Raw genomic sequence first — 14,632 nt, forward strand, 5'->3', positions numbered from 1 at the left:
TTGGCATTGTATTAAATTTATTCTCCCGGTAATAATTTCCAGTCATTTGTGCCATCCAGTGCTGGTGGCCAGGTACTTTAGCTCTCCTCCTAAGTTTATCTTGTTGTCTTGCATCCAGGGCAAGAATAAAAGTTAAACTTCAGGCATCTGTTCTAGTGCAAGTTCTGTAAAAGGAGGAAGGAATAAATAGTGTATAAGCTTTGCTGCAGAAATGTTATCACAGTTGCCAAATGAAACAGGTCTGTGGAGAGTTTGTCATTTTCTTTTTTACAAAAGTATTAAGCCATTGCCTTCATTTCAACTGCAAACTCTTTCTGCAGACCTGCTGCTGCATTTCAGTGAGCAGTAGCCACGCAGTACTGTTCTTTTCCTGTTTGGTTGCTGTGAGGCTTCATGCTTGTTTAGTGAAAGCTGAACAAAATATTTCCCTGAAGCCCTGCCTGCTGCTGATGGTGGAATTTCTGTGGTGCCCAACAATGTCAGACTACTACAGAAATGTTGATAAAAGCCCGTTGTCACAAATCTGCTTGAAGAATGGGAAAGGAGATATTTCCACCATTTTACGGGTGGGGAAAGTAATCTGTGGAGGCTAAAACTGTAACTTCCTTAGTTATTTATTTTAATGTGGCTATGGCCTATATCTTACATTATTTATATCTTGCTTTTGTTTGGGTGAGAGGGAAAGAAGCTGAGCACACGCAGTGTTACTCAGTATTGAAAACAGATACTCTGGATTCTGGTCACAACTGCAACTAGCCATGCAAAATTTGTTTTTTCCTTAATATCGGCCTCACAATTGCTGAACTGTTTTGAAGGAAACCGTCTTTGTACGCCTTCCGGAGGCACCTGACCAGAAAATCCCTTTTTAAAGGGGCAGTCCTGCAGCGTTATAGGTGACTTTAAAGAAGATCTTGTACAGCAGAAGGCTTTTGATGAGCTGTGTAACAGAAAACACTGCCAATACTGGCTGTGGCATAGCAATAGTCCTGACGCTTTTCTAATGGTTTTAATCAAAACGGAGAAAAAAACTGAAGTTGCCAGTTAACTATATATATATATATATATATATATATATATGGTATGATTACTGTTATGATCTATTTCTGTATGAAATCATACTAACACCACAAAGAGAAATTCTCTTCCTTATGTTGGGGAGTTCAGATTTCATGCTTAATACAGTAGATTAGCACTTATAGTTCACAGTTAAGTGGGATGTCTTAAAAGTGCAAAAATCTTTTAACTAATGAACACAAGTTATGACCAAAAAAGAGCTTGGGTGCAGGAAAAATATGAAGAGTTTTTGATGGAGAAACCAAATTGAGCCTGCCAAGCAATTTAGCAGGTAATGCAACACCAAATTGCACAACCATTGGTAAACCCGCCTCATATAATTAAAAGAATAAAGGATTATGGGGCTGATCTTTTCTGTCTGAGTACTGTTGTATTTCAGTTAGCTAGTTGTGTAAACAAATTTCATAATACAACATGAACAAAACCAGGCTTTTGAAAAACAAAGCTTTGAAAGGCAAGAGTTAAGATTTTATTTCCATTAGAGGTGGAGCAAAGAATTCAGCAAATTGTATCCCTTCTTCTAAAGACAACATAGTAAAGCTAGCATCCCAAAGCAAAGTGCTGTTAATTCCAAAAGAACATTCCTGTTAAAAAAAAAAAAAAAAAACAAAAAAACTTGGACAAAATCTGTCTGGAAACTTATGAGCAGTGCTTTGTACTTTGTAGACTTTTTGGGAAGTCTGTAACTTAGAACTACTTTATTAGCAGTTTGTTTAACAGATGTTCACGTACGGGATAGATATAATTCTCATACAATGTTACTGGGATTCTGTTTCTGAAAGTTTTTTTTCTCAAATTCAGCATTAACTTTTCTAAAGATGTAATTGATTTTGTTAATAAAAGCAACAAACTATTGCTAGGAAAGTGGCAGTTTCTTCATCTGTACTCATTTAGGTTGCATCTGAATATGCAAAGAACTTTAAGGTGGGATGCAACCTGTTGCCTGTTTTCAGTCCAACTTAAAAGCTTAGCATGGCACGTTCTAACATTATATATCACCTTTTCTGCTGAAGAGACCTAGGTTTATAGAATGTGATCTCATGGTTTTGCAAAGGAAATAATAAAAAAAAAAAAAAAAACTATCTCCAGAGTTTAGCCTTCTGGGGTGAGATAATAAAAAACATAGGGGATATTTCAGTTAATAAGACCAAAATGTGAGGGCTTGGAGAATCCTAATTTTCAAAAGTATCACAAATCTCTGCAATATTTCTTTTTCCAGGTGGATGAAAATATGAAGGTGGCTCAGAAAAGAGATGCTGTCCGGCAGGGAATGTTTTACTTCAGAAAGGATATTTGCAAAGGTATCCCAGCGAGTGATCTGGCAACACAGTTGTTGATGATTAGTGTATCTCTTGCCTTCTAACTGCTTCTTCCTTTCCCTTTGTCACTTATAAAGGTGGAAATGTCGTCGTGGATGGATGTGGCTCTGCGCAGAATGGGACAGGCACAGACACAGAAGAGTACATCTTAATGAGCATCGATACAATTATCAATGGGAAGGTCATAACCTCTTCTACCTGGAACACACAACCTCTTCCCCTCCTCTCCATCCTCTCAGAAATCTGATCAACCATGTTTCATGTTAACTGTGTTCTCCTATACAGGAGGGAGTCTTTCCTGGTTTGATCCCAATTTTGAATTCTTACCTTGAAAACATGGAAGTGGACGTGGACACAAGATGCACCATCCTAAACTACCTGAAGTTAATAAAAAAGAGAGCATCTGGTATGTTTGACACTTTCAGACACTCATTTTCCTGGCATTTTTCTATTTAGAAAGTAATTGGGGTGTTCTCTAATTATCAGTTGGGTAAAACTGGTGGCAACTGTGGCTGTCTGGGTAAGTGCTGAATCATGGGAGCAAAGGACTGGAATGTGTTCTCTGGCTTATATTTGGTCCTGTTTAATTCTGATCCTAAGTGTTTCGTGATCTATTTAGGACTTAAATCAGGAGTAATTGTTACACTACCCCCGAAGCTGCAATTATATCTCCAAGACTTTTTTCAGCACTGCTGCTTTTGCCAGTGTACTGTCTATGTTGTAGTAGCTTGTACATAAACTACTCAATCCCTTTTTCCTGGAACTCAAATGTTTTAAGGGTATATGAGGCTGGGTCTGATAGCCAGGTAATTGGTGCAGTTCCTAAACATGCTGGCATTAAGTTGGATTAAGCTCTGATATGCCAGAGCACAGGGCCTTGTTAGCTCCCCAATAAGAGAGCCCTTCTGGAAGTGGTGAAACGCCTTCAGCTCAAAGTAAACCAGGCCCTTTCCCTGCCCTTCTCTTGCTGTAGCGTTTTCCCAGATAGGTGGTATAATGACTTTTTATGCTGCTCCTTAAAATGCAACAGTATCCTGAATAGGAGATGCAGGCTAAATGCTTTCGTTCAAAACCGGGCACGTGGCAGCTTTATACTGATGTGTAAATCTCTCATGTGCCTTTCTTGCTGTAAGTTTATCTAAACAGTTAATTTTAGTCTTAAAAGTCGAGACACAGATTTTTATTTATGATGCATTCATTGGTTTTAAATGTAAGTGTTGCATTCCTTTTCAATTCTTGGTAATTGCTGTAGAGCCTTCTACCTAAAGACATTTTTAAAGGTGAGATGAAAATCAGGACTCTTCCTTGTCTGGTAATTTAATACTTTAGTAGCACTTCAGAATGCTAACAAGTTGTAATTAATTCCTGCTTGCACTGAAAATGTTCTGTCCTAAGGCTGCTTGTTTGCAGGAGGCTTCTGTCCCTCAGATAACACAGCCCAGGGATTTGATGCCTGGCTTAACAGAGGGAGAGAGGAGAGAAACTGGCAGGTAGAAAACATCTGAGGCACATCAACCCTCAAAGTAGCAATGCTTCAAAAATACTTTTTTTTAAATATTTTTCATTCAGAAAAATGCTGCTGGAAAAAAAAAAAAAAAAGGAATGCAATGGTATAAAGTTTTTTTTCTTTTGTTTGTGAAGAGCTAATTGCCCAGGCTCAGCCCTGTGTCACAGGTGTTCCCATTCCAAAGAACCTCTGCTTTGTGATGTGAAGCTGTGGACCCTGCAGAAGTCACCTTTTAGACCTACACAGATGTAGAAGGTGCGAGGACAAATAGTCTAGGGTGTATATCTTAACTCTAAGCTTGAAATAATTGTTAAGTAAAGCTTCATAAGAACAACAATACACAGAATAAGAAGCATTAGGCGTCATGTTACTGTGCCATATTTCTCAGTCATGAGCTCTGGATTTTTCTGGTGAACCATTGATCTGAAATCAAATGTTCCTGAATTGCTGGCTGTCTAGCATGGGACATGTCCACAGAACAGCCACTTGTCACATTACTCTCCTCAAACGGTGAACACAGAGCACTTGTGAGAGTTGAATGCTGGTGCCCTAGCTGCTGAGGATTTAACCTTGCCCTGGCATAGTTTGTTGGTCACTTCTTTCACAGCATGGTTAGGAATTGCCCTGCCTGGTCTCAGTGTAGCTGCTCTGTGACTGTCACCACGCTCAGTGAGACTACAGATGTGCTAGGCAAGCAGCAGCTGCTGACCACCACCAAGTGCTACAGAAAGTAGTGTTAGGATGAGCTGCAGCAGGTTATCCTTGTGCTGGCTCGCTCTGGCTGTCTGCAGCATGGGCATTTTTATATTTTTGCAGCCATAGGTAGCACAGTTAGCATGGTGCCTGATAACAGCTCACAAACATGGTTTCCACGCTCTCTGTCAGATCCATCTTGAAGCAACTATATTTTTGTTCCCACAAAGTCATAAAAAAAAGCCACGATTTTATTATATGCTCTTTGAAAAAAATTACTTCCTTTATTTTTTATGTTTAAATGTGCTTCCCAATAACTTCATTATAGGGCTTCTGGTTCCTGCACTGTGGGATGATAATGTCTATTATCATTGTTTCTATTCACTTTTGATCAATGTTGATGATTGTGCAAGCTTCTCAGAATCTCTTCCATCCTTGAGATACTCTTTGTCCTTTCTTTCTCCACTTGGAAGTCGTCTTAAATGTTTGTCAGTCTGTGGTGCTTTTTTCCTTTACTCTTTTTGAGAACTTCATGAGGAGTTCAAGGTGAAGTTTTACACAGTTTTATACAGATGTATACAGCTAGAAACAATGTCATTTATTGTCGGTGGAGAGTGGTGGGGCTGTGTGACCACCAGGTGTCAGTGTTGTATGAGCTTCACAGCATTGGGAGTGCAGGAATGTCTCGTTATGCTCTGCTCATCTCCTGGCCTCGCTGATTTTTCTTGCAAGCCCTCTGCTTCTGACTTGTTTGAGAGCTTCCTCTCACGTTTTTAGTGCCTTCACCAAATGTGCCTTGCATATTTTTCTTCTGCCCCTTTTTTATATAGAAGTGGATAACATTGGCTTCATTTGTTTAAAAACATGACTTGTTTTTTGAGGATGTTTTTATTTCTAATAACTTTCCATATTACACTTTCCTTTCTTGTACTTTTCATATTTTTTCTTATTTGTGTTAGGATGCCTCTGTTCAAAACCACCCATAGGATATCTTCAAGCAGTACTGATGACACATTGGGTGCTTTTTACTTTTTACTTTGTTTGTTCATCTTTGCTTTCCCTAACTTGATTCCTTTTGTTTTTTAATAATATTCTTAAGAAAAAAAGTGTAGTAGAAGCCTGTGGCTCTTTCCTCTCTCTAATAAGGGAGCAGTAAAAGTTCAGCTAGGCTCTTCAAGCAATGTCTTACCTCCAGAGTTACCTTAAACTTGTACTGGTGGAGGTTTCCTTACAGATGCTGTGTGCAGGAGCAAGGTTCAGCTCCCTAAGCACTGACATCCAGCTGGCCTCCAGCTGCTACCTGTTGAGAAATCAGGTCTCCAGCAAGTGGTGGGTGTCACCTCGTGACCCTGAATAGAAGGCGGTAACACCTGCTGCAGCAGCTGGGTGTGACACTTCTCTCTGCTCTGTCTCATTAAGAGTTGAAAGTTTGAAGATCATACCAGATAAGTGAGTTTTGGACTATCTGTGATATATCAGCTGAAGTATACTTGAAGTTTAGTCATTGTATAGCAAAAAAAATACACATAGGAGCATGTTTCCTAAAAATATAGGCTATTCACTAATTGTGTATGTAACACACACAACGCTTTTACTGCTAAATTAGATGTGTAAACTGTGAAATTTGACTTGATCTTGCCCACAGGAGAGCTGATGACAGTCGCCCGCTGGATGAGGGAGTTCATCGCACAGCATCCAGACTACAAGCAAGACAGTGTGATAACGGATGAGATGAATTACAGCCTTATCTGGAAGTGCAACCAGATCGCACAAGGCCAGGCGGAGTGCCCTGAACTATTGGGGGTAGGATTTAACAAGAAACAAAGCGGAAGCAAAACCGGCTCCTTGTAATGAATGTTTCTCAGATATTAGAGAGTTCAAGCCTTTCAGCAAAGCACTAGCTAAGATACTGTGAATCTGGTACAGCTTCATGGTGTGAAGACCAAAACAGGGATACTGCACTATAAAATGGGCCAATCTGCCTAAATATTCATTTAAGGCATCCTAAATAGGGCATATTCTTATTGTTAAGGTTTATACAATGTACATGTAAATAGTAAAATATTTTTATGATTAACATCAATGTATTTTAATAAGCATTGTATCTAAAGTTATTGTGAATTAGCTTGTAACTTTTTTATGCTTATTCTAGAAAGAAAAATTGTCCTGGACAGCTTTGTAAATGTAATGGTACTTGTATATTATATGCATTCCAGTTACTGAATGTTTACTGTAATTTTTTAATCTGGAATGTGCTGAGTAATCTACCTTATTGTGTAAGAAAAAAAAAACTTTTGGACCTACCTGCTTCACAGAGACTTCTTCCTTCCATTCTGGTTTTGAAAGTATGTAAGAACAGATAACTGCATGTGCATCAACTTTCTCAATCTCTACAACAGTTTCTCAGTTGCCACAAGACCTGCATCCAGTCATAGAGCGTAAAATTGGGAGGAAGAGATCAATCTTTATTCAGATAACACAACTCTGCCTGTCTCCTGATAACTGTAGTCTTAGGTAAGGGCTGCCCTATGGTTTAGTAACCTGCATTTCCTGCAGCAAAGGACTAACATGAAGACATCTCCCTGTAGCAGCATCATTTTTATCCCTCGCAAGTATGTTGTTATGGTTCAGAAGCTTGCCTGAGTGTTTCTTTATGATTTAACAAAAAACAGTAAGCGGGGAGAGGCAGTGAAAGAGAGGAAGAATTGGGAAGCAAACATAAAGATCTCTACAAGCATAGCACAGACAACTGCTCTGGACTGTGGCACTGCTCCCACGTTACTGCAGTTGACAGCAACCGCAGCATAAAACCAAGGACCTTCTGGTTTTTCCTAAAGCTCGAGTTTCTCATTTGTCTTTTTATTAAAATATGTCAGCAAGTTTATTTCTGACAAGGTACTTCATGTAGCTAGCTGAGGTACCATGGAGCTGTAGGTGTGGGCAACTTAATCCCTTCTATAAAGCAGATAAAGGAAATCATGGAGTGTACTAATCCTTTGAATTGGGAGCCAGTGCTGGGAGTGACTGTAGCATATTTAAAATTTAGCCATTGCAAGTGTAAATAAAGCAAATTAATGGGCCCTTTTTAATTTAGCTTCTTAACTGACTCCTAAAAGTGAATTGCAAAGCTTAACGCAAGCATATATAATTACCTAAGGTGTAATAATTTTTACAAACAACTAATGGAGGAACTGCAATGAAGAGGTGCACTAAGAAGAAGCTTTTATGTACTGACATTAGAATTTGTTCTGTGTTCACAGGTGTGCTTTAGAGAATAAAATGCTTTTTTTCTGCAGTGGTGAATTTGTTTTAATCAAGATGTAGGCATATGCTAATTTAGTTTCTGTAATAAGGAAATAAAAATAAAATTTGCAGTATGTGTTGGTCACTTGCATCAGTTGAACCCCTGTGCTCAGATTCAAAGAAGCAGAAGAGCTGCGTGTGGAGCAAGCAGAGCTCGTGTAAGCCAGACTTTGGTTTTGTACAGTGAAACTTCTCAGGACTGGTGGCCAAAGTTTTATTAGCTGTTGTCCTGGCACTTAAAAGCCCTGAGTTGTGGTGTCCAATGTGTTGCGTTCATGGTTTCAGAAAGGATGGGAAAGGCTGGACACGAGGCTGCTGCTCCTTTATTAAGGTGTCTGTGGTTGCTGGATGAGGAGTTCAGGTATGTGCCCCAGCCTGTTCTAGGTGTGTGGTGAAGGCCCTGGGGCAGCGCGGAGTTGCTGCAGGAAGGGCAGGCTTTGAATAAGCCCTTGGAGACAAGCCTGCGGTGTCTTCGCCCACTCAGAGGTGGAGAAGCAAGCCCTAGGCCAAGCTGGTGCTGGCAGGCTCTGGCTGACCTTCAGCACAAAGCACGAGACGCTGCCTCAAGTTATGGATTTGGGAATTTGGGTCCTGCGGTCACCAGGTGCTCTCATGGAGATACTGACTCCTCCGCAAAGGGAGGGTAAGAAGCACAGAGCACCTGAGGTGAAAGGTGGTTGGTTCCTTATCCCAAAACTCTATTAACGTGGTGATCTTTGCATTTCCCATAAACACTATAATGTTCTGGCCCCAGTTCAACCACAGTGATTCGACTCTTGCCTTCCACTTGGCTTTCAGCTGGAAGATGTTTTTTCTGATTTCCTGAGGTCTCAACACTATAAACAAAACCCTGACAGCCATGTTTTTCTTGACAGTAACCTACGTGAGTACAAGTACCTTTTCTTTCCTGAATTATTTTTGCTACGCTTGTACCATGGCCTAAATCTCCAAAACGTGGCTCACTGTGTGTGTGTGCACAGAGCAGTGTGAGCACTTTGCGTCTCTGGGAGTGGATGGGGTCAGTTCGTGCAGCCAGCTCCAGAGCTGCTTTCCCACATGGTTTCCCCAATAAACATGTAAATAGCCCTGGGGGAATGTTCCCTTTGGAAACCTAAATGCAACCTCCAGAAGAAAAGTTCAACCGCCCATAAATGCTGTCTATGAATTGAACATTGGGTGAAAATCTACATCTTATATGAAGCAAGAAATGGCTATCTAGTCCTTTCTAAGTCCATGCGTATCTACCTATTAATTTGGCCCTCCACTTTAATCAAAGCTCTTCCAAAATCTACCCATTGCATACACCTAGAGGGAAATCTGTAATCATCCCAACAGTGAGAAGATAAAAATGACTGCGGTGCAGCAAAGGGAGAGAAAGGCCCAGAGACAAGCTGCTAACAGGCATCAGCTAACAGGCTCAAAATCACTTTTTGATTTTTGATTTGAAAATTGTGTTGGTGTGTGATGGCTCCTCATCGCTGGCTTCCAAGAGTTTGTTTTTTGGCTAGAAAAATGTTAGTTTATAAATATTGAAGCAACAGCAACTGCTCTTTCTCTGGAGGGAGTCCAAGCTCCTATTAACTGCAATTAGATTAAAAGGAAAGCAGGTTGTTATGAAGATGACAGCACAGATTTTGATGAAGGCATCCCAAATAGCTCCTTGTCCAAGTGCATAGCAAGGGGTTGTGTTGTGTATGTTGCTCTTGCCCTGGGAGGGTGCAAATTTTAGTTTTCTTTGTCCTGCACAAGAAGTAAAATTTGTATCTAATACCTGTTCATAAATTAAGGGTTCGTTGTTTGTACGTTTCCTGCAATGGTCAGACACTTTTGAGAGCTCTTGTGTTGCTAGAGGCCAGTAATGACATGATTAAATAAAGATGCTGCCAGGCTCGCAGCTCTGCCAGCCCCACTTTCTGCTGCTCAGAGGTGCAAAGTGACCTGAGAGCAGCAGGACACTCACGGCCAAGCTCTCCCTGTTTCACAGAGGGAGCCCGTGATGACACAGAGCCGCCTGAAGAGGCTCTGGGAATTTATTTAAGGAGAAGGAGAGGTCATGTGCAGAAAAAGAGGCTGGGGGTGGTAGGGAACAGAGCGTGAAGGAGTGAAGCCGAAGAGTCTGAAACTGCCTGCTCCTTCCCATGCTTTGCTTCCCCAGGCAGCAGCAGCTGTGCCAGGATGACCTCCAGCTCCCTGGCATTTTTCAGCTCAGTTTATTCCTTCCCTTAAACCACTTACGAGGCTGGGCTCTACGCTTCCCAGTCCTTTCCCATGGAAGCACGCACACGCAGGGCCGGACGCCTCACCCCCCCCCCCTCCCCGGTTTACTCACGACATGGGCATTCAGGGGCCGGGAGCTCCGAGTGTTTCTCTTGGCCGTGTAAGGCACTGCGACTCCGTGCCCAGAGCCCGTCGTGCAGCTGCCTGATGGAAACCAGGGCACTGTGCCAGCAAAACCTCCGCACCGCCAGCACCCCGCGGCCTGCCTGGCTCGTACTCAGCCCCCTGGCACCAGCTCGAGAGCCTCCGGATCGAAGCAGCGCAGAAAGGGATGTTACTGGGGGGAGGCCAGGCCTGGGTTGGGTGGCTGGGAGATGTGGCTGCGTGTCCCAGATGTAAACCAGGCTACCAAGCTCCCCGGCCTCTAATTCATCCCGGGGTGAACGACAGAGATGCACTTTCAACTCTGATGGGGTCCTTAAGTGTTAAAATTGTTGGCAAAGCAAAAAATCCCCAAAGCAAGCCACAGTCCTCGCTGGGGTCTGCTCACGACACGGGGACGGATGAGGTTAGGAAAAGCTCACTGCTAAGCCCAGGGCCAGCCCTAGGTGGCCTCCTAAGTTCAGAGGCAATGCAGTGAGCTGGGAGAGAACATAACTGTCCTGGGAGGAATAAGGAGAAAAACTAAAGAGCCTCAGCTTCAGGATTTCAGCTCCAAATCCTCTCTGGATTTTGTCCCCAAGTGTCTGCCCCGATCCAAGTCCCAGCCCATGCTGCTGGCCATCTCCAGCTGCTTCCCAGCCCTCGTGTGCAGCTCTCCTGGGGGCTGCAAGAAGGGCAGCCCGTCCCTTCCAGGGGCTTAGTGCAGCTGATTGCATTGCTGAGAGCAAAACTGTCCCCTCTGAGTCAGGCTGCGGAGCTGCCAAGTGCTCCCGGCCGCGGCACACCCGGCTCAGCTCTGCGGGGTGAACCCGGGAGCTCTGCTTTCAAGCGCAGTGTAGGGAGGTGCTGCTCTTGAAATGTTTGCTTCTGGACAGCAAACGTCACTTTAGAGGTAAATAAATAAATAAAAACAACTCTGTCTAAGGCAGCTCAGAGAATGGCACAAACTAACATTTTGCAGATTTTTGTCTTCCCCCTTTATTTACGGCCAGCCCGACTGGCACAGGTCCCACTGCTTTTGCTGGGCAAGGGCTCGGGCTGGTTTCGGAGTAGCTGTAGGGAAACCCATGGCAGTCTCTGAGGGGGAGAGCAAGTAAGTGCTGGGCTCCCTGACCCCGGGCACATCCCCACCGTGCTGCTGCTTGCACCGTGAGCATCTCAGCGATGTGAAAGGCAGAGCCCAGGCAAGGCAAGGCAAGGCAGGAGGGATTTTTCCGAAGCATCCACAATATCCTGGGAACTTGTTCTGACTTCCCACTTCCCTATCATCCAGGCACGCGTGGTATCATCAGTATGTGCCTGTTTCCTCTCAGGCTGTGGGGATATGAAGGTGTGGCATGCCTGGGAGAGATGGCAGTCCTGCTGCATCCCTCGGGCTGCAAATCCAGCTTCCAGCAGCACGGCGTGTTTGGCCTTGCTGTGAGCTGATGCAACGCGGTGCTTGCCCTGAAGCCGAACCCAGCACTAGAATAAGACATTATTCCTCATCCTGCCTTGGAAAAGCAAAATCCATGCTACAGAAAGGAAACTTGAAGGATTCAAGCTGTGTACCAGAGAATCCAGGGAAAGGCTCTGCCTTCTGTGCTCATGTTTTTATAAAGCTTTGTAATTCTCGGCAAGGTGGACCAGGGTGAGCTGTTCTTCAAGGGGAGAGGAACGCTTCCTCCAGGGCCCTGCTGTCCAGAGGAAGGGACAATCTGCCAGGCACATCACTGTTTGGGATGCCACCAGATCTGGCATCTGTTTCCAGACTTACATCCACCCAGAAAGGGAGTTTTTAATCTTCCTTTTGTCCCAATGCAACCAAAGGAGTTCAGTAGTCTGAAAACTGTGGTAACAGCCTGCTGCAGCCATGTGCAGCTCGAGGCATGAATCGCTGTGCCTCCCGTTGATGTGTGACAACTGGAGGCACGGTGTTGGTCCAAACAGACCCTAGAAATGATGTGGTGTGGTGAGTCTGATGCTCTAGTTGCAATTCACATGATCGATTTTATCTACCGAGCTGCTCTGTCTTTACTGCATTTCCTCATCCATGCCTGGAGCCTGAGAGAGGTGACACAGCGACAGCCTCACACACCCATTTCCTACCTTTTATCGTGAGAAAATACAGTGTGTATAAATTTGGACTGTACCAGCAAATTCCTCATTGACATCTTTCACTGGCAGAGCCCACTGGCCGTAAGGACTTCTAATCTGCCAGATGTGTGTTCTGACACCTACCTTCCTATCTGACACCTACCCTGAGAAGAAATCTGTGAGCTGTGCTGGGGTACCACAGGCTATGTGTGCCTCCCAGGAGGCATTAAAGATGGATTTAATTATCATTAAATCCTAGTGCTGAGCCTTCATGGCGTATCTCCAGCGGGAGATGAGCTGCTGTGACAGGCCCTACAACAGGAGCCAGTGATTTAGCAGCTACTTTTCAAAGCTCCTTTGATGGGAACTTCCATAACATGAGGTTCCCAGTTCTGTGATGTGATGATTCCTCCCTGGGTAGGGATGGGAGCAAACCTCAGCCACTCCCCTAGAGTTCCCATCAGCTCTTGAACCTAGTCGAGAGGAAATGCAGAGATGTTTCTCAGGGAAGAAGGCTTAGTTTCATCACTACTTCCCACTTCCCAGCCTTATCTTCTCCCCAGGTAGACTCTCCACCACTGAGTCTCCTGTCCAAGCGCTCCTTTTGCTCCAGCATCAGCTCTGCCTCCTGATTTTGCCTTGACTGCCTGGGAAGAAGGAGGCTGTATGTCCTTCTGCAGCTGCCCTCCAGCAACCCTGCACCAGGAGGAAGCAAACCAGGAGATGGTGACTTCTTCCCGCAGCTGAAGTGACGGAAAAGACAGGAAGAGCTGTGGAGTCAGACACAGGAGTGAGCCACCCGTAGCCCTCTTTGAAACACCTCATTATTTTTTGTTGTTACTCAAGAGGACTCCACAAGGCTTAGGTGGTCTGGACGTGGGAACTGAGGGAGAGGGAAGAGTTTAAATGACCAAGTTCCAACAAGCTCCTTTATGTGTGTCTTTTTTTTGTCCATGGTTAACCAAAAAAAAGGAAGAAGAAAAAGAGGGAGATGCTGAAGAGTCACGGTTTGGCCAAACTCAGCTTATCTGTCAGCTAATCTCAAAGGAACAAGCTGAGATTTAATTGTGGGCAGAAGAAGTCTGAAATAGCTGTAAATTGTCTGCCAGGAGACAGGCAAATGAAATTCTGCTTTTATCCAGAGACAGGAGGAGAGACGGCAGACATGGAGGCCCTCAGGGCATATAGGAGAGGTGAGAAGAGGAGGAGAACCCTCCAAAGGCAACTTGTTACAGTGGGGAGGTAGCCAGGAGGGAACCCCAGGCTGGGAAGAACTAGAGAAAACCAGGGAAGACTGCAAAATGGAGCAAGGGTGAAGGCGTCTGTGGAGCCTGATGGTCCAAGGAGATAATGCTGGTGCACTAGTTAGGACTGAAGGAAGGCCTTTCTGGTTGCAAAATTTTATCTTGACAAGAAAATTAAATACACAGCTGAAAACAAACCAACCACTCCAATTATGAGCCACTCCTTGCCACTTAGAGGTCCACAAATGATTGCCAAGGAATGTTTTTGCGTTCTTACTTCATTAGTTTTGGCATGTGGCGTGGCAGGCAGAGAGCTTCTCTGTGTGGGGTTAATGTGGAGCAGGTTTTTGATATGCAACCAGCAACACTTCTTCTGAAATTCCTAACGATTCCTCCTCAGTGAAGACAGCTTGGTTTTCCGTCCTCCGCTTCTTCCTGTGTGACGTACATAAATCAAAAAGGACTTCAGCATTTCTGAGGTAAAATGTTCATTTTAAGTGCCTCAGGACTTGCTGTTGTGGAAAGAGAGCTTTGTGGGGATGAGGCTGAAGAGTGGCTTGGTCCAGCACAACCAGCGCAGGCTGTGTCACCCTGCCATGGGATGGCAGCTGAAGCTTTATGTCACACTCGCAGTGGTGACCCTAACACAAATTTTGGTTTTGTATGCTTAGAGCAATGTTTTATCTAGATCAGGAGAGACAAAAGTCCACTTATGTTGACAGTTTTATCCACGATGGGCCAAGATGTCAGACACTTGCTCATTTGCTGTCTTCTGCAGGGGCCTGAGCTCCAGATTCCTCTCACATTTCATCTCCGACCTTCCCAGGCACCTCCAGACAGCAACGAGCACCACAAGACCTGGAACAGCCCTGCAGAGAAGGACTTGGGGGTTCTGGTGGATGAAAATCTCAATATGAGCCAGCAGTGTGTGCTTGCAGCCCAGAAGGCCAACTGCGTCCTGGGCTGCACCAACAGAGGGGTGGCCAGCAGGGCGAGGGAGGTGATTGTCCGCTTCTCTCTGCCCTTGTGAGGCCCCA

The 14,632-nt window shown here is 44.2% G+C and overlaps 1 protein-coding gene across 3 annotated transcripts in view; it reads left to right on the forward strand.

Annotated features, from left to right (window-relative positions):
* The window catches only part of GCLC (glutamate-cysteine ligase catalytic subunit), a 32,574-nt gene extending 24,686 nt beyond the window's left edge, over nucleotides 1–7,888 (forward strand). For 2 of the 3 annotated variants that reach the window (XM_082758388.1, XM_082758389.1), the window contains exons 13-17: nucleotides 321–566; nucleotides 2,294–2,375; nucleotides 2,471–2,574; nucleotides 2,679–2,799; nucleotides 6,239–7,888. In XM_082758388.1, coding sequence (XP_082614514.1) covers nucleotides 321–566; nucleotides 2,294–2,375; nucleotides 2,471–2,574; nucleotides 2,679–2,799; nucleotides 6,239–6,444 — 759 coding nt within the window. In that variant the 3' untranslated portion in view covers nucleotides 6,445–7,888. The remainder of the gene's footprint in view (nucleotides 1–320; nucleotides 567–2,293; nucleotides 2,376–2,470; nucleotides 2,575–2,678; nucleotides 2,800–6,238) is intronic. The other variant, XM_082758390.1, reaches the window with a different exon arrangement.
* The last annotated feature ends 6,744 nt before the right edge of the window (nucleotides 7,889–14,632 follow it).

This window comes from Aythya marila (assembly GCF_965140915.1).
Source record: "Aythya marila genome assembly, chromosome: 3".
NCBI lineage: Eukaryota > Metazoa > Chordata > Aves > Anseriformes > Anatidae > Aythya > Aythya marila.